General features: G+C 39.9%; 1 protein-coding gene across 1 annotated transcript; it reads right to left on the reverse strand.

Moving 5' to 3' along the window:
- Positions 1–4460: 4460 nt before the first annotated feature.
- On the reverse strand, positions 4461–23934 carry LOC129006228 (patched domain-containing protein 3). Its single transcript, XM_054435697.1, has 4 exons — positions 22720–23934; positions 21361–21482; positions 11760–11905; positions 4461–7856 (listed from the first exon to the last, which is right to left on the reverse strand). Exons 1-4 carry the CDS (start codon positions 23809–23811, stop codon positions 6349–6351), a joined length of 2868 nt encoding a protein of 955 aa, XP_054291672.1. The 5' UTR covers positions 23812–23934; the 3' UTR covers positions 4461–6348.
- Positions 23935–26318: the final 2384 nt, after the last annotated feature.

A 26318-nucleotide genomic window follows, 5' to 3' on the forward strand; every position in this document is an offset into this window, starting at 1 on the left:
AAATCTGGAGGTGGAGGTTTGTCTCATCAGATTCGTGTAACATCTTGACCGACACATCTTCATTCAGTGCAACACCTTTGGGCCATAGCCAGAATACATTTCACTAGGCTCAGGGGGACTACGACCACAAGCATGACCAAGCCTGCCTGGAGTAGTGACCTAGCCCAGAATCCAAACAATCTAGGTAAGAAATTGCCAAAGAGGTGAAAGAGGAATTCTTCAGGTGGTTCCACTGTCTGTGGCCAGTGAACCTGCTTTTGAATCTCCTTCACTTGTGTTTCCATCATACCTGTGGTATTAATCCAGGTATGGCAGGCAGTATTGCCAATTGCATGCACTCCTCCCAGTTGGGTTAAAAGAAAGTCTAGGTAACTTATATCATCTGAAACAGCCTTCCTGAGGGAGTTGAGGGATGTCTGCTGGGCTGTCAAGGCAGTGACAGTGGAGGAAGCAATATCTGCCATGGTCAGGGATAGATTTCTTATCAGTTTTTCCTGAGCACTGACTCTGATGCATGGTCTCAAAGATCTCATAAAGGACATAAGCCCAGAGTCAGTTCTACCTCCTGGAAGCTTCCTAGTAAGTCTGGTGTATGGCTTTGGGCCTGCTGCAGGCCCAAATGGGGGCATCTCATTATTCCCAGGGGTGGTATCTTGGGGCACCCCCAGTACATGCAACATGCAGGATCCCTCTATCTTACAGATTTTCAGGCATGACAAAGCCCAACCTGTATTTGGGTTACTGCCAGACCATCTGCAGAGAAAGTTTCAGGCATGACAATGCCCATCCTGTATTTGGGTTACTGCCAGACCATCTGCAGAGAAAGATGTAGCCCTCGGCTGCATGTAACATACCTTTCCTCATTTTATTGTTCAATGGCCCATACAAGGGGATAGATGCATTGGCTTTCACCAGCCGAGTCTGATTGATGGCATAGTTGCATGAGCTCAGTTTCTCCCATACAATATTCATGAATCCTACACAGAGGACTAGGGGTAGTCTGGTCTTTGTTTTCATTATCACTACTGGGACACTTCTAGTCCATGTAATCAAAGGAGTGTGTCCATGAAAGTACCTGCCCACCAAGGTTTTGTTAGTTGTGGTTGTGGCATTTTGCCACAGAGTCAGTTAATAGGGCACCTTCAGTTCCCCGTCATGTGGCAGGTGCCAGATCCTTGCTTAGTAAGCCACGCTCAGGTGTTATTGCCTTACACTCTGACACTACTCAGGGAATAATGGTTGATATAGTTTGGTTGTGTCCCCACCCAAGTCTTGAACTGTAGCTCCCATAATTCCCATGTGTCATGGAAGACCCGGTGGGAGGTAATTGAATCATGAGGGCGGGTTTTTTCCTGTGCTGTTTTCATGATAGTGGATTAGTCTCATGAGATATGATGGTCTTATAAAGGGGAGTTCCCCTGCACATGTTCTCTCTCTTGCCTGCCACCATGTAAGACGTGCCTTTCTTCTCTTTCACCTTCTGTCATCATTGTGAGGCTTCCCCAGCCATGGAACTGTGAATTCATTAAACCACTTTTTCTTTGTAAATTACCCAGTCTTGGATATGTCTTTATTAGCAGCTTGAGAACAGACTAATGGTTTAGTTTACCGCTGGCAGAAGGAGAAGGTTGCTGTGGTCTGTGACAGGAGGAGGTCCAGGGTGGCAGATCCAATACTTCGTCAGGTTGCCTGCCATGGCCACAGCTTGAAAGAGCCCACCAAAGCATTACAATTCCAGGCTTCTGCTGCCACATCCTTGTGGAAAAGCAGACTGACAGGTTCGTGCCCCACCCCTACCCCTTTCAGGTGGCCCAGGTGTTTCCTACCCATCAGATATGAATTGGGCTGAGGTGGTGTAGTGACCTAGCCTGTCTGTCCCTCTCCTGAGGCTGCCACTTCTGAGGACACCCCTTGCCCTTGCTGCTTAACCCAGACCTTTTGGCCTCAGTTGTCCAGTGTAGGAAGAGAGATCACGTCCTGTACAAACTTAACATGCCTGATAACATTGCCCACTTGACTGGAAGGATCAGATGTCCCTACTGCCCCTAGAGGGACCCTAGCACCCTTTTATTCCTTGGTTTTGTCACCCACATTTGTGGGATCACATGGAGGGGAAGGGAGGCACCAAAGGGAAGCATTGCCTCCAGGTTAGAGTCAGAGGGCCCCCTGTCTGGGGGTACTGTGGCAGCCTGAACTGCAAACCACCCGCAGGATATGTTCTCTAAAGCGAAAAAAGAATTGTTGGAAACATGAGGATTTCACAGACTCAGGCCAATCAGGCAGCTGCCTGGTCCACCACCACCTTTACCAAGTTCAGTGTTTCTCAACACGTGTTGCAATGCTGTGTTTTCCTTGTGTTTAGTGCCCATATGGCCCTAGTCAGGTGGGGGTACCACTCCACCAGCAGGTTGTCTTGATGTTCTCTCTTCAGTTGCTGTGTGAATCAGCTGTTCCATCATTTAATGGTTTCACTGGCCTGTGCATAATAGAGTGTATGGAAAACCCATCATATCCTCTGATCATATCCTCTGAGAGTATAGCCTGCGTCATGTTGCTTGGGCAGTGAAGTATGCTGTTTGGTTAATGGGACATCTCACAGAGCATCCAAAAAACATGACATAAGTTATCTCAAGGGTGGCTATGATATTCCTATGAGTGATATGTATTTGTCCCTTTAAGACAGGAAGCTGTTGGCATAGTCCTCGTCCTCACACAGGGGATCCTTTAATAGCCTAGTCACTCAGCCACTATTCTCCTGACATTTTAGCTAGGCTGCTGGCAATGGCCCATGAGTCAGTGAAAATGTAGCAATATGGTGGTAGGGGTGGCCCTGCTTGGCCATCACCACTGCAGGTAGTTTGGCCGGTTGGTTGGAACATCTGTATTCAGTCTGAGTCAAAAGATGGCCATCCACCTTTGCAGCCCAATGAACCCCATCTGCTTTTAGTTTCACAGAGCCATCACTAAATGATGCCATGTTTTTGGAAGGCATATGTTTGAATCTTGGGCCCTAGGTAGCCGCAGGAAGAGCTACAGTATCCCCTATGAGTAGCTTGGTCTCTTCTGGGAATACAGCCATTTGTTCATGGAGACTACTAGTGCCACTAGAGAGACCCAGCACCCTGGTATTCCTTGGTCCTGTCCCCTACCCTTGTGCAATCCCATAGAGTAGAAGTACCCCAGGGAAGCATCGCCTTGGTGGGCACACCCCAAGGGAGCCACAGCATCCCCTTCACTTCCTGCTGGACTGGAGTGATTAGCCAGAGGTTAAAGCTTTGAGTTTTTACAGTTCTTTTCTGAGTATGTGTCCTGCCCTGAGCATGTGCATGGCTTTAAAATGTCCAGTATACAGATCACCTGAGGTCGGTAGTTCAAGACCAGCCTGGCCAACATAGCAAAACCCCATCTCTGCTAAAAATATAAAACTTAGCTGGGCGTGGTGGCACCCGTCTATAGTCCCAGCTACTCAGGAGGCTGAGGCAGGAGAATTGTTTGAACCCAGGAGGCAAAGGTTGCAGAGAGCCAAGATCACACCATTGCACTCCAGCCTGGGTGACAGAGTAAGACTCTGTCTCAAAGACAAAAAAAAAAAAAAAAATTCCCAGTACATAAACGTGCTTTTGAATGCCTTAATTTGACAAAGAAATTCTTTGCCCAGCCTTTCCTCCCCTGGCTTATAGGGCAGTATTGAATACCTCAACAGTAACGTTTTGCCCCTGATGCTTGTGGGCTGTTCATTTGGCTTACAATGTTTTAAGGAAATTCTTGCTCCCTTGTCACCATGAGTGAGTTCTGGGGAAGGTGAAACAAGGATAAGTGCTTTGTGTCAGTCTTCCGATAGCTCGTAGACATGTTTAAACAGAAAAACTCTTTGTGAATGAGCTCTTTTCTCCCTCTGGAACTAGGAACCTGGGTCCCACATGTGGTAGGAATGAATGTAGGCTACCTTTTTTTTTTTTTTTGAGACCGAGTCTTGCTCTGTCACCCAGGCTGGAGTGCAGTAGCGCTATCTCAGCTCTCTGCAACCTCTGCCTCCCGGGTCTCAAGCAATTCTCCTGCTTCAGCCTCCGAGTAGCCGGAATTACAGGTGCGCGTGCCACCACACCTGGCTAATTTTTGTATTTTTAGTAGAGATGGAGTTTCACCATGTTGGCCAAGCTGGTCTCAAACTCCTGACCTCAGGTGATCCACCCCTCTTCGACCTCCCAAAGTGTTGGGATTACAGGCCTAAGCCACTCTGCCTGGCCTAGGCTACCTTCTTAGGACCACCATCACTATCAAGCCAGGGAGGGGGGTGTGAGACAAGGGCAAATAAGAATGCCACAAAATTTTCCTACCATTTTTAAGTTGCTTTTTTTCTGATTTGGTGTCCACTTGGTTGGTGTAAACCTTGGACAGTTTTCAGAGTTCATTTAGAGTCTTTTCTAACAGTTTTTGCTTTTTTCAATTTTTTTATTTTTGTGACGAAATGGGCTCTTGGAGCTACATTCTACCCCATTTATGCTGACATCACCCCAAATATTTTTGGTGACGAAAAGAAACTAATTTGGAATTGACGTCTAGGAGACATAACTAAGAAACTGGAGCCACTGATTGCAAAACAGCAAAAACATGGCTAAAGCCTTTAGGCAAGATCACATTTAAATAGCCAACATTTCTAATCATTAATACAACTTCTACACTGTTGCTGTTTGTCACTTTTCCCAACCCGTTGGTTGGTGTGATGAGTTAAATTCAAGGCCCAAAACCAAAAGTTCCAGGGTAAAAGTGAATTGCTTTGTTACAGTATAGTTTTATGATGATGAATACCTTCTTTAAAAAAACAATATTGGTTTATAGAGTTTAAGATAAAAAAGTAACCAAGTGTTGGTATGGTGGCTCACACCTGTAATCCCAGCAGTTTGGGAGGCTGAGGCGCAAGAATTACTTGAGGCCAAGAGTTCAAGACCAGCCTGGACAACACAGAAAGACCCTGTCTCTTAAAAAAAAAATTAGTCAGATATAATGGCATGACTGTAGTCCCAGCTACTCGGAGGCTGAGGCAGGAGGATCACATGAGCCCAGGAGTTTTAGGTGCAGTGAGCTATGATCGCACCACTGCACTCCAGCCTTAGTGACAGGGCGAGAATCTGTCTCAAAAAAAAAAAAAAAAAAAAAGAACGTAACAAAGATAAGCTTTGAAATCAGAAAGATTAATAAAAATAAAAGTGGACAACATACACAGCCTAATTTCAGTAATTAATATAAAGCTTCAGTAATGAAGGCTGTGTGGTGGTATTGGCCTTAGAGCAGACAAACAGATCAATGGCACAGAATTAGAACCACACATAAATTGTCAACTGATCTTTTTCTATATAGATGCCAAGTTAATCCTATCCTGAATGACAGTCTTTTCACAAATGATGCTGAGACAAATGGGCAGCTTTTATAAGAAGGGAACGGTCCTCTATCCATACTGCCCAACAAATACACGCGTATGGATCACAGGCCTAAATGTAAGATCAAAACTGTTAGCTTAGAGGAGAAAACATAGATGACTTTAATTGTAACCTCGGAGTAGTCAAAATATTTCTTAGGATAAGAAAGCACTAACCATGAAAAAATATGATAAATTGGATTTATAAACTTTGAAAACTTCTTATCAAAATATACCATTAACAAAATGCATAGAAAAGCCCCTGAATGGGAAAATAAATGATAAGATGCATTTTCACATATGAATGCATGTAGCAAGTGCAATGAAAATAATATTCCATTTATAGTATGAACAATACATACAATAGTTGAATTTCAGGCATAAATATAAAGGGAAAAAATAACAGAAAAGTCGTACCTTGTACTTGATTGTAAAGACTGTAAGAAAGATAACACTTCCTAATTTAGTGAAGATATTTTAACATAAGACTAATTAATTTTTATCAGTATATTTTAAATAATAATTTAAAATGGGATTTCCAAGTCAAGGAAACATGCCCTTGTTTTTGGTTTGTTGACTTTTTTTTTTTCTGAGATGGAGTCTCATTCTTGTCACCCAGACTGGAGTGCCTGGCACACTCCAGCTCACTGCAATCTCCATCTCCCAGGTTCAAGCAATTCTCCTGCCTCAGCCTCCCAGGTAGCTGGGATTATAGGCGCACGCCACCATGCCTGGATAATTTTTGTATTTTCAGTAGTGACGAGGTCTCACCATGTTGGCCAGGCTGGTCTCGAACTCTTGACCTCAGGTGATCCACCCACCTTGGCCTCCCAGTAGTTTGTTGACTGTTCTTAAGAGTGCATTTGAAAAAATCAGATTGGATTGGGACAATCAGGAATTCTAGAATTGGTCTTTGACTTGTTAGTGGATATTCAAATAAACCTTCCAAAAAAGGTTAAGAATACTGGAATAAAAATTAGGCCATGAGCTGCCCCAAATATCATAACAAGAAACATAATCTTAAAAAATGTTCTGAAGATGTATGCTTTCGCTGCAGCTAAAACAGACACCCCTATTATTGTTGAAATTGCACTTTGTAACACTGGGTAGCCTAGAAGATATAATGCCTCAATTGATTTTTGGTTTACTGAGGGCTGAGAACTAGAAACAAATGCATAGGAAATGTGTGCAGAAAAATCGAAAGAAAACCCTATACAAATGACAAGATTAATCATGGATATGGAATCAAGATTGACTTTCCAGAATGCCATGAAACCCGTTACCCCTACAATCACAGAACCAATAGCAAAAGTCACCCACAAGGAACACAATGGATAAGGGATTAACAAGAAGGAAACAATGAACATAGCTGCTGATGCAACCAATACATTTCTAACAGTGTTTTCTAATATTGCAGCATACTGATCAAAATATATAAATGCCTGGTTATACACCATTAGGGGAATTTGACAGTCTTCAGCTATGCGTCGTAATTGGAATAACATTATTTTCTTTTTGGCTGAGGAGGAAATATCTGTTGTCTGAATGAAGCCCCGGGAAGAAATGATTTCATTTGATGATGAAATATTAATATCATGCTGAAAATTTGGAAAATTGCTTAAAAAATCAGGAATATTGTTCATAAAAGTATTCTTATCATTAGGATCTTGGCTGTTACCTTTTAAATATTGCACATATGCAGCTAACCAAAACTCTGTAAGATTTTTATCTACATAGACATTTTTTTCAAAAATTTTAATACAGTTTTCCAGTTTTTGCCTAACATCTTTATCCCAGTAGTCAACTGTTTTAGTAACAATAACCATAACCCTGGGACCATAATCTGAAAAATAATCCTCCTCTACATTAATATATGGTATGATGTAGGAATCGTCACTTGCCAGATTTCGAAGGTCTAAACCTTCCTGCACATGGAAACACCCATATATACTGCTTATGATGTACAAAACATATATAAAGACTACAAAATACTTGGACTCACTGTTTGTGAGAAAGGGGCCAAAATAGTCTCTAAAAAACAAACTCATTGGATGGATATCAGTTCCATGTTCATCTGGGACAGAACCAAATGGGAAACAGCAGAACTTTTTAAATGAGGACCATTTTGGGTCAGCCTTTTTCAACCAGCGTAGGCAGACTACTTCTCTTTTACCATCCAAGGCCATAAATGCTCCAAAACACGTGATGTTATAAAAATAGCAAAATAACAGGGTCGTTCCTGCATAGATGCAAAAACATTGTACGGACCTAAAAGAGCTCATAACCCCTGTATAGAAGGCCAGGATGTTAGTGATGGTGGTGATTGTAATAGACACTGCCACTTTTGAATAGACATTGGACATCCGCTCTCGTATGTCATCTGCAAGGCTGGTCTTATGCCAGGCAGAAATCATGATAAACATGTCATCGACCCCAACACCTGTAAAAAAAAGAAAAAAGAAACAGAATCTTCATCTTCATACATATTACTATCCATTAAAAATTAAACAGGCTGATTCAAACCATTTTCTTTTTCTGTCTCTTAAGGTTTTATTTATCTTGTCCAACCTCTGATTAAATACTACCTTCTCTGTGATGCTTTCTCTGGTTGCCTCTGAATCTACAACAGAACTCATCACTCCTTCCTTTGTAATAAGTCTTTGCTTTGTACATACTCCTATTATTGCACATAGTGCAGTATACTCTACTCTTCACTTAGGGTGTTTCCATGATGAGGTCAGGAAACCTGGCTTCATGGGTATTGGTCAAAGCAGCATTGGCAATGTGTATCTTCGATTCCAATAGATTGCTTGAGAGATCATTTTCTCTTAAGATATTTCATGCTCACATACAGACACATCCAGCCAACATTCTGTTGCTTGAAATATAAGCTGGACTTAATGTGTTCTACAGTTAGCATCTGGCTATCTCTGTGGTATGATTTGAGAGGCACCACATAGTTTATAGACACACATAGGCACATGCACAGATGTGGTTTTTCTGCTAGTTTGTTTCTGATACCTAGAATGTTGGTATTCAAATTTCACTTGCCCAGTTCATTATAATGAGGTCAGAAATATGTGTCAAGGTAAATCTTAAGAATTCTTTACATATTAATGCCTAGTAGATAATTAGTTCCTTTCCTCAGTGATGTTTCAGATTGGTTGGAAGAGAACATCTGAGGATTTTCAAGTCATGACTGAAGCCTGGGAAAGGAGGATTACAGAAAAAGGGAATTGGAAAGTGCAGCATGAGCATGTTGCAGATAAATTTCACCTCCCTCCAACTTGCTACCAGACATGTGAGTAATGAATTGCATTATGACAATAGGATGGCTATGATAACAATAGGTGATGGGAATTTTTCAGCTCCATTATAACCTTCTGGGACTACCGTGTATATGTGGTCTGCTTTGTATATGCAGTCTATCTTTGACCAAAACATTGTTATGTAGTGCATAACAGTATAAGAAAAAATATTTGACCTTTCAATTAATCAAGGGATGCAAATTAAACCACAAGTGAGACACTTGGTTTTCTTATTAATCAATATCAGCAAGACTGAGGATTTTTGGAAGTTTTTCTGCAAATGAAGACACTCATAGTCTGCTAGGGAGAAATGGAAATTGGCACACAATTTTTCAGTCCAAGTTTGCAACAAAGCAAAAGACTTAAAAAGGGAATACCTTTGACTATCAAATCTACTTCTAGGAATTTGTCCTAATTGGACAAATGCTCAAAAGTAGGACAAGTGTTTGGTGTAATTTATTATAGGAAAATATAGAAAACAACATAATCCCATAACAATATGAGGTTGGCCAAATCAAACATAGCATTAGATTAGATTCATATTCAGTTTTTTTAAAAAGAGGTAGATATTTAATGTTAAATGAACATTTCTTGTTATAAAATAAGATGTTTGAAATGGAGAGACAGCTATATGTGTATTTGCATAGACCAAATTCTGGATGGATATACATAAAGATATTAGCAGGCATTTTCCCTGAAGGGTGGAATTACAGTTGTTTTCCATTTTTCTTTGTATTTTTGGTAAGCTCAGAATTTATTTTACAGTAAGCATTAGAAAATAAAGGTGTTTATATTTTGGAAAGTAAGCATCTGGGAAAAACTAATATTTGGTTTTCTGGGGGAGATAGTGAGTTGTGTACTGGATATTAACTTATTTATTCTAGCTTTTCAAGGCATACCTTCCTCGTATGCACTCACACCTAATCATCCAGTGTACCCCACAGCCATAAATAACTACAGTTAAGATGTATATAATTGATTTAATGTAAGCCATTTTGTAGAGTTTGCATGGAGGCCTAGGACATTCCTGTATATTACTGTAGACTTTATAAACACCAGATACTTAGGTTATTTTTAAAATTTAATAATTTAAAATTATTAAATTTAAAATTTAAAATTATTTTAAAATATATTTTTCTTTCTTCAATAATAAATTAACCTTAGCTTACTGTAACTATTATTTTATAAACTTTTAAGTTTTTAAAAAAGTTTTTGGCTTTTTATGATAACACAGCTTAAAATACAAAAACATTGGACAGCTGTACAAAATATTTTCTTTACTTATATCTTTAATCTATAAACCTTTTTCTATTATTAAAAATCTTTATTTATGGCTGGGCACGGTGGCTCACACCTGTAATCCCAGCACTTTGGGAGGCCAAGGTGGGCGGATCATGAGGTCAGGAGATCGAGACCATCCTGGCTAACATGGTGAAACCCCATCTCTACTAAAAATACAAAAAGAAATTAGCCGGGCGTGGTGGTGGGTGCCTGTAGTCCCAGCTACTTGGGAGGCTGAGGGAGGAGAATGGCGTGAACCCGTGAGGCGGAGCTTACAGTGCGCCAAGATCACGCCACTGCACTCCAGTCTGGGCGACAGAGCGAGACTCTATCTCAAAAATAAATAAATAAATAAATAAAATAAAAAATCTTTATTATTATTATTTTTTTACTTTCTAAACTTTTTATTAAAAACTAAGATACAAAAACACATATGAGCATAGTAGTGCCTGCCTGTAGGCAGGAGAACAGCTTGAACCCGGGGAGGCAGAGGTTGCAGTGAGCCAAGATTGAGCCACTGCACTTCAGCCTGGGTGAGAGAGTGAGACTCCGTCTCAAAAAACAAACAAACAAACCAAAAACCACACACATTAGTCTAGGTCTACATAGGGTCAGAATCATCACTATCACTGTCTTCCATCTCCACATCCTGTCCCACTGGAAGGTCTTCAGGACACATGGAATTGTCTCCTATGATAACAATGCCTTCTTCTGAAATATCTCCTGAATAACCTACATGAAGCTGTTTTACAGTTAACTATTTTTTTATGTTAGAGTACACTAAAATAATGACATAAAATTTAGCATAGTGAATACATAAAGCAGTAACAATTGTTTATTATTATGTTGTGTACGTAATTGTATGTGCTATACTTTCATAAGACTGGCAGAGCAATACGTTTGTTTACACCAGGATATAAGGAAAGAAAATATTATTGTACAGCTGTCCAATGTGTTTGTGTTTTAAGCTGTGTTATCACAAAAAGTCAAAAAGTTTAAAAGAAACTTTAAAGTTTATAAAATAATGAAGTTACAGTAAGCTAAGGTTAATTTGTTATTGAAGAAAGAAAAATACATTTTTAAATAAATGTAGCATAGCTTAAGTGTCCAGTATAAAGTCTGAAGTAGTGTACAGGAATGTCCTATACCTACACTCAACATTCATTCACTGACTTACCCAGAGCAACTTCCAGTCTTGCAAGCTCCATTTGTGGTAAGTGCCCTATACAGGTGGACCATTTTTCATATTTTCTATCATATTTTTACTGTACCTTTTCTATGTTTAGATATATTTAGATATACAAATACTTACCATTGTGTGACAGTTACCTATAGTATTCAGCGTAGTAACATGCTGTACAGGATTGTAGCCTAGGAGCAAGAGGCCAACATAGCCTAGGTGCGTTGTAGGAAATACAATCTAGGTTGGTGTAAGTATACTCTAGGAAGTTTACACAATGTTAAAATTGCCTATGGATGCATCTCTCAGACCCTCAATGTTAAGTGATACATGACTATATTTTTAGTGATGCGTATTTTGTTTTTTACATGTGAACTGCTGTTCACGTACATGGTCTGTTTTCCCATTAGGATACTCGATCTTTCCACCTGTAGAGATATCCAGTTCAATTTCATTTCCCTGTTTCCTGGCACCTCATTTTTGAATTGTAGAGCCACCTCAATACAATTCTTTCCCTTATATCCCCTACCCCACCACATACACGATGTGCAGCCTCCCGTTTTGTTTTACTCACCTAGAATAAGAAATGGCGAATTGGCAACTATGATGACAAATGGCACCCCAATGTGCAACAGCAGGCCAAAGCCGCTCACCACTGCCAAGAAAGCAGAAATCACTCCAAAGGCTGCAACACACATTTTGTTTCGTATGCAGTCAAACCTGTAAATTTGGAAGGAAAAATCATGGAATTTGTGGCGGTAGCTTTCATCAATGGATAACATTCTTGACTTGGACGCCTAGTCAGAAATCTCTAAGACAGTAATTTCCACACATATCTGCTGGAGACCTTTAATTCCCAGGGAGTATCTCAGAACAACCGAAAAAAAAAAAAAAGGAAAGAAAGGGAGCAGAAAAGTTAGAAATCTGTAAATCTGTACTTCTACCAACTCTCCTATATGTGATTCTTTGCAGCCAGCCAAGCACTAAGTCACTGACTAGCATTTTGGAACCACAAAGAATTACTAAAACACTGCTAATGGCTAATTCCACTCTGATCTTCAGAAGGGTGTGAATGGAATATAACAGGTAATGAAGAGCAAGCTGTACTAGAGAAAGAACATACATCCAATTATCTTTTTATCCATCCCTGGTCTCTAACTAGCAATAACACAACATTAAATCCCTCCTGTATTTCAAAGTTAGTACAATGTGTATTGTTGTTAACATAAAGTAGGAAAGTCTTCTTTTAAGTTACTTTCAAGATTCTTCTCTACTGGTGAAGTGGGTTCTGTGGAAAAGTTGCTAAGAATATGGAAAAAATTAAAATGTGCTATATTTTAAATGACCCAACCTGTGCCTGTTTCCTTGGCAAACCAACAGAAACAGGACTATATACAAAATATTTTAAAGTGTAATTCAGTGCTTTACCTTCTCAGCAACCATAACATTACCTTTTAAAATATTGGCAACAACCTCTGGTTTTAGATTTTGCTTGTTAGAAATTGCTTCAAAACAAATGACTGACCTGCATTCAGATATTTTAGTAGGGGAGAGAAACTAAGTTTGGAATTTTAGTCTAGGAGCTGAAGAACTGGAGTCACTGGTTTCAAAACAGCAGGAACATGACTAAAGACCTGCAGGGGAGATCACATTTAAATAGATAAAATTCTTCTTATTAATAAAATGTCTATACTGTTATTGTATTTCACTTTTTCTCAACCTGGTACTATGAATTAAGGTCAGGGCCCCAAGTCAACACATATACACATATAAATTCCAGGGCAAAAGTAAATTGCTTTGTTATAATAAAATCTCTTACTATAATTCTTTCTTTCTTTTTTTTTTTTTTGAGACAGACTTTTGCTTTTTTTGCCCAGACTGGAGTGCAATGGCACAATCTTAGCTCACTGCCACCTCTGCCTCCCAGGTTCAAGTGATTCTCCTGTCTCAGCCACCTGAGTAGCTGGAATTACAGGCATGTGCCACCACACCTCGCTAATTTTGTATTTTTAGTAGAGACGGGGTTTCATCATGTTGGCCAGACTGGTCTTGAACTCCTGACCTCAGGTGATCCGCCTGCCTTGGCCTCCCAAAGTGCTGGGATTACAGGAATGAGCCACTGCGCCCGGCCTATTATAATACGTTCTTAAAACAACAATATTGGTTTATAGGAGTTTAAGATAAGAAAGTAAAAGAGATGAATTTCAAAATCAGAAAGATTTTGGATAAAAGGTATATATAACAAGGTTATGCCCATTCCTCCTTTTGAGTTTCTGGATTTCTTAGGTGTGAATTTTTCAGAGGATAGGGGAGTGAAGTATAGTATTGATTATAGAGACTTTGGCTAGATATAAATAAAGTTCAGGACTATCTGTGGTTTCAGGCATCCATTGTATGTCTTGGATAGTATTCCTGTGGAAAAGCAGGGGATTCCTATACATGAAATAGCATGAGCTATAATTAAGTTCAATTTAGAGCACAGACTTTTGAAAAAGTCTTATTTAAATGACTTCATTGCAAGACAATAAATATAGAACCCTGAAATATGTTTCAGTTAGTGTCTTAAATGAGCTAAAGGCATGTATGCAAGGTATAACCTTCATATATGAGAGTGTGTGAGACAGGCAAAATGGAGATATGTCCTAGAACTGTCTAGGAAGCTCCACCTAGAACAGACATAAGAGACCCTCTGTGATAAGGAAAGAGGGGGAGCGAGAGGTGTCCAGGGAACTTACAAAAGCACTTGCAGGCAGCCGGGTGCTGTGGCTCACGCCTGTAATCCCAGCACTTTGGAAGGCTGAGGTGGGCGGATCACCTGAGGTCGGGAGTTCGACACCAGCCTGTCCAACATGGTGAAACCCCGTCTCTACTAAAAATACAAAAATAAGCCGGGTGTGGTGGCGCATGCCTGTAATCCCAGCTACTCAGGAGGCTGAGGCAGGAGAATTGCTTGAACCTGGGAGGCAGAGGTTTCAGTGAGCCGAGATTGCACCATTGCACTCCAGGCTGGGTGACAGAGTGACACTCCATCTCAAAAAAGAAAAAACACCAAACAAACACTTGCAGAAGGATCAGTTTCATATTCAAAGCCAGAGAAGACATACATTAGACTGTCATGGCAGCATTCATGTCTTAAGAATTTTTCAATTCCATTTCTCCTACTGTTTGAGCATGCTCTAGTCGATAGTAAGAGAAGTGATAGGAGAGGCCTGGAATATCCCCTTTTCCCCATTAAAGGCTATTCCATGTAGCATGCTCCAGTTAGGAGAGGAGGAAAAACCTTAGCTTCGAATCAAGTTACCACTTTTGTTTATGACATGAACATGAACATGAACATGGACATTTTAATTCTGACTGGAGGACTTTTTCTCTTGCCTAAGAATTACCGTAACATAGGGATTGCCTGAATTTTCATGAGGCAGAGGAAGAACTTGGCTCTACCCAGTAAACTTACAAACTTACAGGAAACAAAGGGAGACAAAAATACAACTGCTTTATGTTTATACCTTATGAGTCTTGTGTTCAACATGGTGGTTACATAAGCATAGAAGAATCTTTAGAGACAACTATAAATCATTTTCCAATTCCCTTAAATAAAATATTTTTGTGCATTATTGTCCAAAATCATTTGTAAAGATATGTAAGAACTGACTAGAGTTTGTATTTTCAAAACCAACTATCTATCTAGTAGAAAAGTTTTGTTAAACCAATTATTGGTAACATGTAGACTGAAGTTTTAAAATGCTTTATCCAACTAACTTTAATAGACTGAATTTTGTGGGGGTTTTTTGTTTCTTTTTAAAGTTTCTTTGTTTTCTAAGTGATGTGGTCTCCTTTCCAGAGTAACAAAATTATGAGGTAGTTTATTGACCCTAAAGAGGTCCCCAGTGTCTTCACATCCCTTTACCTACTGAGACTTCATCTTTCTTTTCCTTACATCTAAATAGTTAAATTACATTATTTGTTCCTAAACCTACCTACACATAAGAATCAGCTAGAGAAATTTTTGAAATATAGATTTCCAGATTTAACCCCAAGATATTTTAATTTGGTAGGGCAGGGCCTGAGAATATCTGGTTTATGGCTCTCTGGGTGACTCTGATGTAAAATAATCTATTTATTTTAATATAATTAGAATATAATCTATGGGGTTCCTCCTACATCTAAATTCTGTTGTTTGACGATATCTTTCATATTTAGTTTGAACTCAAGAACACAAACTACCCCTAATGCCTAGAGAACAATTTTTAAGTGCTTAACAAGGTAAACTGCACATCAGAACAATGGAGACACTTAAGTCAATTAAATTAGAACTTAATTTTTTATATAGTGAAAAGTACTATTTCAAATTAGTAGAAATAGGACATGCTTCTTGGTTCTACCAACTTATCTGCCTTCCAAATGGAACAATTAATCATAATTGATGCAATATGTAAGGTAAAAAAGATATGCCAAATCAAACAAAACCGGCCACAATTTCTTTTACTATTCCATTTGATTAGACACTATTGCTGATGGGAATAAATGTTTTTAAAAGTAACCAGGTTTAAAAAATAAGAGTTTAGCATTGGATGTTAGGAAAAACGGCAGAATAAGAAGCTCTTGCCCTCTCAAAGAATTATCAAAAAAACAAGCAGAAACTGTCAGAACCAATTTTATGAACCCTGGAAAACAGTCGAAAAGTTACACAGCAACCAAGCAAATGGTGAATCCAAACAAACAAAAAAAAGCCCCCCTCTTCTGGCATGGTGGCAATCTTAAAGCAGTAAGTCTTAAAGTGGCAGGGGTGTTAAAGTGCTCACACTCTTAAAGCGGCCACAGTCTCAAAGAAGCAGCAGTATTAAAGTGATCGCAGCCTGAGTTCCCAGTGTGAGAGTGTTTCACTGGATCTGGATGGGGCAGAGCAGATTTTACTCAAAAAATATTGTGTATGAAAATTAGCTGGGCATGGTAGCGCACGCCCGTAATTGCAGCTACTTAGGAGGCTGAGGCAGGAGAATGGCTTGAACCCGGGAGGCAGAGGTTGCAGTGAGCTGAGATCACGCCACTGCACTCCAGCCTGGGTGACAGAACGAGACTCCATCTCAAAAAAAAAAAAAAAAAATATATATATATATATATATATATAAATAATATGTCTGGCTACAGAAAGGACTGATGCAAGGTGCTCCTTTCTGTTTTGCTTAACTCAAAACTCAGGTTGAAAATGTTGGCAAACATCGCAACCTGAATTAACAACCCTCAGATGGTTGGGACAAGAGATTACACCACAAATGTACAAAACACTAAGACAAAAGATGGGGAGCATTTCTCTGAGAATTTAGGATATTGAAAAGCAACTGTGTATACTGGGGAATTTAGAAAGTTACAATAAACAGTAACTAACTTGTATGAAGAAATAAAAATATCCAGTAAAAGGAAATACATGGACAACTATAAAAGCAAGTATTATTGTATTTTTGGTTGTAACTCCACATTTTATTTTCTATAGAAGTTAAAAGACAAATGCATAAAAAATAACTGTAAATCTATGCTATATGGCATACAATGTATCAAGATGTAATTTGTGACAAAGAGGAGAAGAGGTTCTTGTATGGTTTTGGATTAAATTGGTATCAATTCAGTACAGACTATTTTAAATTTAGGATGTTATATAAAATCCCCATGGTAATCACAAAGAAAATCTCTAAAAAATATCACAAAAGGGGATGAAAAGGGAATAAAAACAGCTCACTAGAAAAATATAAACTAAACATAAAAGAAAGCATAATGGAATGTCACTGTGATAGAAATCTTACCTGGTGCAGTATAATTTCTAAGTGTACTGTATACCAGGAAAAACAAAAAAAACTATTAAAAAAAAAATGAACTGTGGCAGCCAGGAGTGGTTGCTCAAGCCTGTAATCCCAGCATTTTGGGAGGCAGAGGCGGGCAGATCACGAGATCAGGAGATCGAGACCATCCTGGCTAACACGGTGAAACCCCGTCTCTACTAAAAATACAAAAAATTAGCTGGGTGTGGTGGTGGGCGTGGTGTAGTCCTAGCTACTCAGGAGGCTGAGGCAGGAGAATGGCGTGAACCCGGGAGGCGGAGCCTGCAGTGAGCCGAGATCGTGCCACTGCACTCCAGCCTGGGCTACAGAGCGAGATTCAGTCTCAAAAAAAAAATTGAAATGTGGCTAGGCATAGTAGCTCATGCTGCACCCACCAGTGGGGGTGGCTCACAATGTAATCCCACCACTTAGGGAGGTTGAGGTGAGAGGATCACTTGAGGCTAGGAGTTCAAGACCAGCCTAGGCAACACAGCAAGATCCTGTCTCTACAAAAAATAATAAAAATTAGCCAGATGTGGTGGCATGTGCCTGTAGTTCCAGCTACTCAGGAGGCTGAGGTGGGAGGACTGCTTGAGTTTAGGAGTTCAAGGCTGCAGTAAGTTATGATTGTGCCTCTCCACAGCAGCCTGGGCAACAGGGAAAGACCCTGTCTGAAAAGAAGAAAGAAATGTGAAGAAAAGAAAGCATAATAGAGGAAATGAAGGACAGAAAAGTTATAAGACAGAACATAAATTTAAAAATGTTACAAGTTCTTTCTTGTCAGCAATTACCTTAAATGTAAATAGATTAAACTCTCCAATCAAAAGACAGGTTGGCAGAATGGATAAAACAACATGATCTAACTATATGCGGTTTATAGACTTACTTTATTGCCAAAAATATAAGTAGATTGAAAGTACATAAAAGGATACTCTACGCAAATAGTAACCAAAATAGAGCAGGAATGGCTACACTAACATCAGGCAAAACAGACTTAGAGACAAAGGAGTACATTACATATTGATAAAAGGGCTAATTCCCCAAGAAGCTATAACAACTGTAAACATATGTGCATTGCATAACAGAGACCCAAAATATATGAAGTAAATATTGACAGAAGTGAAGGGGGAGATAAGGGGCTCTACAATAATAGCTGGAGAGGACTAGGCGTGGTGACTTACACCTATAATTTCAGCACTTTGGGAGGCTGAGGTGGGTGGATCACTTGAGGTCAGGAGTTTGAGACAAGCCTGATCAACATGGTGAAACCCCATCTCTACTAAAAATACAAAAATCAGGTGAGCATGGTGATACACACCTGTAATCCTAGCTACTTAGCAGGCTGAAGCAGAAGAATTGCTTGAACCTGGGAGGTGCAGGTTACAGTGAGGCAAGATTGTGTCATTACACTTCTGCCTGGGTGACAGAGTGAGACTCTGTCTCAAAAAAAAAGAAAAAAGAAAAAAGCTGGAGAATGCAATATACCACTTTCATCAGTGCATAAAACATCTGAGCAGAATATCAATAAGGACACAGAGAAATGAACAACACTACAAACCAATTAGACCCTACAGAATTATACAGAAGACTCAACCCAATGACAGCAGAATATACATTCTTCTCTAGTGCCCATGGAACATTCTCCAGGATGGATCATACATTCGGCTGTAAAACAAGTCTGAATAAATTTTAAATGATTGAAGTTATACAGTGTATGTTTTTCTAACCAACAATAGAATAAAGCTAAAAATCAATAATAGAAGGAAAACTGGAATATTAACGAATCTACAAAAATGTAACAATACACTATTAAACAATCAAGAGACATTAGAAAATACTTAGTTAAGAATGAAAATGAACACACAACATACCATGACTTATGGGATACAGTGATAATAGTGCTCAGAGGGAAATTTATAGCTGTAAATACCTACATTAAAAAGAAAAAGGATTTCAAATCAATAACTTAACAACTTGTGGATCTGGGGAAAGGAGGGAAAACCAAACCCAAAGCTAACAGAGGTGTCTTAGTCTGTTCTGCCCACTGTAACAAAATATCTTAGACTGAGAAACTTATAAACAACAGAAAATTGCTCCTTACAGTACTAAAGGCTGAGAAATCCAAGGTCAAGTCCAAAGATTTGGTGTCTAGTGAGGATTTGCTCTTTGCTCCACAGATGTTGCCTTCTTGCTATGTGCTTACATGGTGGAAGGGGTAATAAGCTCCCTCGGAATTATTTTTAAGAGTATCAATCCCATTTTAATCACCTCTCAAAGGCCCCACCTCATATTACTATCACACCAGGAATTAGGTTTCCACATAGGAATTTTGGGAGGACACAAACATTCAGGCCACAGGAAGAAGGAAGGAAAGAATAAAGATTAGAACAGAGGTGAATACAGAATAGAAAAACAATAGAATGAATCAATCCAAAAGTTGGTTACTTGAAAAGATCAACAAAATTGACTAAATTTTACCTAGTGTCACAAAGAAAAAGAGAAGACACAAATAACTTAAGCTGACAAGAAAGCGGAGACGTTACTACTGACCTTATAGCAATAGAAAAATTTATAAGAGAATATTATCAAAAACTGTATGTCAACAAACTGGATAACCCAGATGAAATGCATGAATTCCTACAAAAACACAAATGACCTAAACTGACTTAAGGTGAAATAGAAAATCTCAAGGCCTATAACAAAAGATTAAACCAGTAATCAAAAAACTCCCAACAAAGAAAAGTCCAGGACCAGATTTCACTGATGAATCCTACTAAACTTCTAAAGTGGAGGTAACAGGAATCCTTCTCAAACTCTTCCAAAAAATTGAAGAGGAGGGAATATTTCCTAACTCACTCTGGGAGACCATCGTCACACTGATACAATACCAGACAATGACATCATAAGAAAAGAAAACTACAAACCAATAGCTCTCATGAATATAGGTGCAAAAGTCATAAGCAAATACTAGTAAGTCCAATCCAAAGCATATTAAAAGGATTATACATCATAGCCAGCTGGGATTTATCCCAGAAAGGTCATCGGGAGAAAGTCAATCAATGTAATATACCATATTTATAGAATAAAGGACAATAACCACATGATCATCTCACTAGATGTTTAAAAGGCACTTGACAAAATCCAATACCCTTTCATAATAAAAACACTAAAAAACTAGGAATATGAAGGAAAATTCCTCAAAATAATAAAGGCATTTATAAAAATAGTAAAACTAACATCATACTCAAGGGTGAAAGAATGAAAGCTTTCCTCTAAGATCAGATCAGATCAGAAACAAGACAGAAAAGACTCCCACTTTCCCCATTGATATGCAATGTTGTACTGGAAGTTCTAGCCAGAGCAATTAGATTAAAAAATATAAATAAAAAGCATCTAAATTGGGAGGGAAGAAATATAACTCTCCCTCCTCAGAGATCACATGATTGTACATATGAAAAATACCAAAGAATCCAGAAGAAAACTACTAGAGTTAACAAATTCAGCGCAGCTTCAGGATACAAGAGCAACATCAAAAAATTAGTTGTGTTTCTATACATGTGCAATGAACAATCCAAAAAGGAAATTAAGAAAGCAATTCCGTTTAAATAGCTCTAAATGAATGAAACACCTAAGAATAATTTTAACCAAGGAGGTGAAGGATCTGCACACTGAAAACCAGCAAACATTGGTAAAAGAAACTTAAAAAGACCCGGATAAATGGAAAGATCCTTAGTTCCTGGATTGGCAGACTCAATATTTTTAAAATGCCAGTCCTACTCAAAACAATCTGCAGATTCAACACAATCCCCATCAAAATTCCAACAACCATTTCCCCCCCAGAAATAGAGAAGCTGATTCTAAAATTCATATGAAATTGAAAGGAGTCTAGGATGATCTATATAATCTTGAGGAAGAAGAAGAACAAAGTTGAAGGAATCAGTATTATTCAGCCATAAAAAGCAATGGAGTTCTGATACATGCTACAAGGATGAACCTTGAAAATATTATGCCTAGTGAAATGAGCCAGTCACAAAGAGATAAATATATGATTCCACTATATGAAATCTTTAGGAAAATTCACAGAGACAAAGTAGATTAAAGTTAACTGGCAGCGGGTTGGGGGTGGTGGTGGTGATGGGGAATTTATTGCAAAGTGGTAACAGAGTTCTTGTTTGGGATGATGCAAAATATTTGAAAACAGATCGTTGTGATGGTTGCACGTCAGTGTGGATGTAATTAATGCCACCGAATTGTACACTTAAGAGTGGCTATAACATCATATGTCATATACATTATTATATTTTACCACAATAAACTATTTTTCATAAAGTAAGAGATTTAAAACTAATCAAAGCTTTTTACCTAAAGCATGATGTGACTGCAAACAGAATGATGAGAACATATGCCAGGTGAAACATAGGGATCACAGTCACAGAAGTTGCCTCAAATTCCAGTTGTCTGGAAAGCGATGTAAAGTGGACCACCTGCCACAAAAATATACTCAGATAAATAACTTTTAATTACAATATTTGTGTGTGAGTTACAAAAACTATTGAAACACTTTATCTTAGTGATGAAACAATACGTATGTTAAAATTCAGCAACAGATAAAAATACATGGATTATGACTTCAGAATAGAGAAAATAATGTAGATTTGCTTCTTTCCACACATCTATGGTTTCCCCAAGTTTCTTTCAAATTCAAAGTTTAAATAAAACTCCTGAATAAACAAAGTCTGAATTTTACATAAAACTTTGAAATCTTTTTTCTTTTTTTTTCGAGACAGGGCCCTCAACCTCCTGGGCTTAAGTGATCCTCCTGCCTTGGCCTTACGAATAGCTGGGACTACAGGTGTGCACCACCACGACTGGCTAACTTTTGTAATTTTTGTAGAGATGGGGTTTTGCCAGGTTGCCCAGGCTGGTCTTGAACCCCTGGACTCAAGCAGTCTACCTGCCTTGGTGTCCCAAAATACTGGGATTACAGGCGTGAGCCACCACGCCCAGCCTAAAACTGTTTAATCTTGTTCTCATTAATAGCTGCAGAAATTGTAACTTTTTCTAAATTTGTATTAGGTTAGTGTCTTTTACTATTTCAATTGCATAAATATTTCAGGAGGGCCTGGTCTTTGAAAGCTCTTTCCAGCAGATGTCTCTTTCACTAGGCTTATTTATACATCTGAATAGTGTTGCAGATCCACCAATAACTGAACAGCTAATATATACCTCACACTAAGCCAGGTGCTGCTTCGTATATATCTAACTTGAAAAATGCTAAGCTAGTTATCTTCTTAACACTATGGAACTTTTACTTAAAAGACGGTTTGTTTTTTAATCCCAATGAGCTCCAAGCAAGTTTTAGGGGCTCCCCCAAACCAGTGAAGACTTTAACTAAAAGTAGAATTTCAGAATACTGTAATTTGATTAGAAACCAAACCCCAAAATTAAACATGAAGATCAATGTCTGTACTGAACAGGCCCATCTGGTGGACACAGGATTTGTGTTATCCACTAGAATGTTACCAAGGATTCACGATTTCTGGCATCTGTCAGTGTTAAGAAAATTGGGTTGAGTACCAAATACAGTAGAGCACACCCAGCCTAGAGGCAAGGGCCCCATAAAGTAGTCAGGAAGTGCTTTTATTACGATTCTGGGGAGCAAGTCTTCCTCGTCCCTCTCACCTTCTCCTGGCCTCCCTGTAAACCCAAACCACCAGGTACCTCAATTTTCTTCAAGGCCAAGGTGTTCTTAATGTTGGTAAATTGGTCGAGCAAATGGGTGAGCCACTGCTTGCTCTGCACGTCGTCCTCAGGGTCCTCGGTCTTCAGGTAGTACAGCAGCCGCATGGCTTTGGCCCGCAGGAGTAACTGGCCCATTCCTAGGCTGCCCCCTAAGATGTGTCCTCCAAAGAAGCCGGTCAGGTAGAGGGGATGCCCGCCGTGGTTGTAGATGGGGAAGGAGATGTTGCTCAGGTTGAGCGTTTTGTCCACCTGCCAGGCGTACAGGAGCGGGTTGGGGGGCACGCAGAGCGCCCTGTACCTCGCGCACACCTGCTGGTACTGGATCTGGCTTCCGTTTCCCCGCGCCACACGCAGATCCTGCACCGCGCCGTCCAGTTTGCTGACTTCTGCAAAGGTGGCCGGGTCCAGCAGTGAGTCGCTGTAGGAGACCATCAGAAGCGAGACGAAATTGGCTTCGGTGCTCCTCCTGGAGGCGGAGAAGCGGTAGGAGTCGTTGGTGGTGAAATGGCCCTGCACGAAGCGCCGCTCCGCCTTGGCCGGGCTCCCCACAGGGGTGTAATACTCCTCTAGGTCTTCCTCTTCGTCCTTGGGTAGGTACAGGAAGCCGGTGCCCAGCGCGGCTGTCAGCATCAAGGGCGCCAGCAGGAAGATCCAGGGGTGCGCGCCCACCTGCCACCCCAGCCACTGGAAGGCGCGGGACAGCGGCCCCTCTAGGCAGTCAGTGTGACAGCGGTGCCGGTGCCTGCAGATGGCCGTGGGTTCGGGGGTTTCCTCCTCCGGCAGGGGTGCATCGTCCAGCTCCAGCGGCAGGCGGGGTGCATCGTCCAGCATCGACGGCCGGGGGGGTGCATCGTCCCCCTCTGACAGGGGGGCATCGTCCCGCTCCGACGCCGGGGGTCCTGAGGGTTCAGGGGGTTTCGGGGGTGCCAGGGGTCCCGGGGGTGGCTGCTTGCCTTCCGACTCCGATTCCTGAGATTCCTGGTACCACTCTGGCCCGGTGGCAGAGTCCCGTTTGGTGAGCTTGGGCTTCTGCTCTGGCCCCGGCCCAGGCTCGGGCTCCACCCACGGCATTGATTCTTCCTCTTAGGCAGCGCAGTAGGAACAGCAGGTGAAAAGCAGCTGCGGAGATCCCACCAGACGGTTTCCTGGCCCCACCCAACGCTTTCCTGGCCCCACCCAACGGTTTCCTGGAGAAATTCTAGGGGAGTTTGCCCTCCAGCCGCGCGCCGGAAGCGGAGGCTGCGTTGGGAGCACGTGGTTTGCCCTGTCGCCCAACTAATCCGAAATGTGTTTGTGGCGTGCCTGGTTTCTCAGGGGTTCCGCACATACAAGGAACGCTTCTTCAAGGTCATCAAATGCGTGCCTATCCTATGGACTCGCAATTTATTGGGAGAATGTGGGTGTTTCTTCCACTCACATAAATGGTACAGAAATTCCACGTGTCCTGAGTGACAGATTTTACCTTTCTTGGCATTCACCCAGTAGCAGTTTCAAGTAAGACTTTTATGAACCTGACACACTTGACTTAGTTATTATTTTTATTTTCTGTCCACAAGTGTAACATGTACATACATTCTCCTAGTAAAAAGAAGTAAATGCATAGAATGAAAAGTGGGGAAAAATAATCAAAATCTTTCACTCCCATTCCTCTTAAAAGAAGTGTTAAAAAGTGGGTCTACATCCTTACAAACCCTTTCTATGCATATACATGCATATCAAAGATATAGCAAATATACCTTTTTCATAAATACTACTTCACTATTCATGTTATGTAGATTACATTTTTCATCTACAGTGGCAGAAGATTTGAATATGTCAGTGCATATGGGTTTATCTTATTTTTTTGAACTGCTCTATACTTTTCCAACGTATGGATGAAACATAATTTAGCCAGAATTTTATTGATGGATCCATACATTGTTTAGTCATTTGCTTTTATAAACAGTGCTCAGTAAATAAATATCATTTTTTAACCTGTACACAGCAACCATATCTGTGAGAGATAATTTTTTAGAGTGGATTCACTAGGCCAAAGGATAGGTTCTTTTAAATTTTTAGAGCTATTGAGAAATTAAAATCCAAAGAAGTTGTATTGATTTATATCCTCATAAGCAATATATGAATTTGCCACAGCCTATCCTACAATGTCAGCAAAGTGGTTTGTGCCACTGGCATCTTACTTTGGTTTAATTTTGAATGTACTGCTTAGTATCCTTATCTTTCCTTTTTGAGTGAACTATCATATCTTTTGCGTGCCTATTCCACTCAATAGTTTTCCTATTGGATTTTGGGATTTTCTTCTTGATTTATGTGTTAAAGAAATGACCACTTTTCTTGCGGTCTGAGTTACAAGCCTCCCCTCTCCCCTCATTTTTCTCATTGCCATGGCTTATTTTTGCAATTCAATTAATGAATACTTTTCTTTCATGAATTCCATTTTTTGTCATAATAAATTTTTCTTTTTTTGTGATTATAATTGCTGCGATTTAAATGAATGTGTCCCTCCAAAATTCAAAGGTTGGAACTCAAACCCCAGTGTGATAGTCTTTAGGGGTGATTAAGTCATGATGGTAGACCTCTTGTGAATGGGATTAGTAACCTTATAAAAGGGCTGGAGATAACTAGCTAGGCCCTTTTGCCCTTCCACTCTTTCGCTAGGTGAGGATATAGCCTTCCTTCCCTCCAGAAGGTGCAGCAACAAGGCACCAACTTGGGAGCAAAGACTGGGCCCTGCAGACACCAAACCTGCCAACATCTTGATTTTGGACTTCCCCCATCCAGAACTGTGAGAAATAAGTTCCTGTTGTTTGTAAACAGGATCTCAGATATTTTGTTATAACAGCACTAATGGACTAATACAATAATTATCTACTTTTTAAAAATTTAAATATTAATCCATCTGGAATTTATTTTAATGTAGGCAGTTAAGAATCAATGACATTAAGTGATTGTTGTTAACTAAAAACTGTGCTACCCTTTCCATCATAATATAGAATTGTAATTGAAATATGGCTGTCCAATCAAGGATTACATTTTCAAATCCCCTTTGTTCCTTTGTGTGGCCTTGTGACCAGTAATCAGCTACAGAACATAAGTGGAAGTGATGGGTGTTACTTCCAGACCAAGACCTTTAAGAATTGCTCTATCCCATCCCATCATCTAGACACAGGTGACAGAGGAACCTACTTGAACTGTGGTACATAAGCTGGCAGGAACCTGGGTTCCTGAAGCATCATGGGCAAGATACCTAGTCACTGACCAGGAACATCTGTAGTGACTGTTACATGAGTGAGAGATATATTTGTATTGTGATAAGCCACTAAAATGTTGTGGTGTATTTATTAAAATGATTAATTTGGCTTTACTACTAGATAATCCATGAAGATATAGCTGTCCCTAACACTCATATCTGAGCACACTTTAGTTTACTTAGTCAGCACTCTACCTGTTGACATTGAAAGAGAGGTGTTAATTACATAGCATTTGAAAAGGATCTGGAAGAAAGGTGATTTATCAGTGGGTGTACTTCAGGGTTAACCAGATGTTAAAATGAGAATTCTATTCAGTGTGCTTGTGTC

Source organism: Pongo pygmaeus, chromosome 8, assembly GCF_028885625.2.
Source record: "Pongo pygmaeus isolate AG05252 chromosome 8, NHGRI_mPonPyg2-v2.0_pri, whole genome shotgun sequence".
Lineage (NCBI taxonomy): Eukaryota > Metazoa > Chordata > Mammalia > Primates > Hominidae > Pongo > Pongo pygmaeus.

Bases quoted from the DNA above. Each gene is read 5' to 3' on its own strand.
- LOC129006228 (XM_054435697.1), bottom strand. From the start codon at position 23,811: ATGCCGTGGGTGGAGCCCGAGCCTGGGCCGGGGCCAGAGCAGAAGCCC. The intron at 11,906-21,360 runs GTAAAAAGCTTT...CCAAATTTACAG, and splicing joins GCAGTCACATCATGCTTTAG to GTTTGACTGCATACGAAACA. The intron at 7,857-11,759 runs GTGAGTAAAACA...TTTTTTTTACAG, and splicing joins TTCGCCATTTCTTATTCTAG to GTGTTGGGGTCGATGACATG.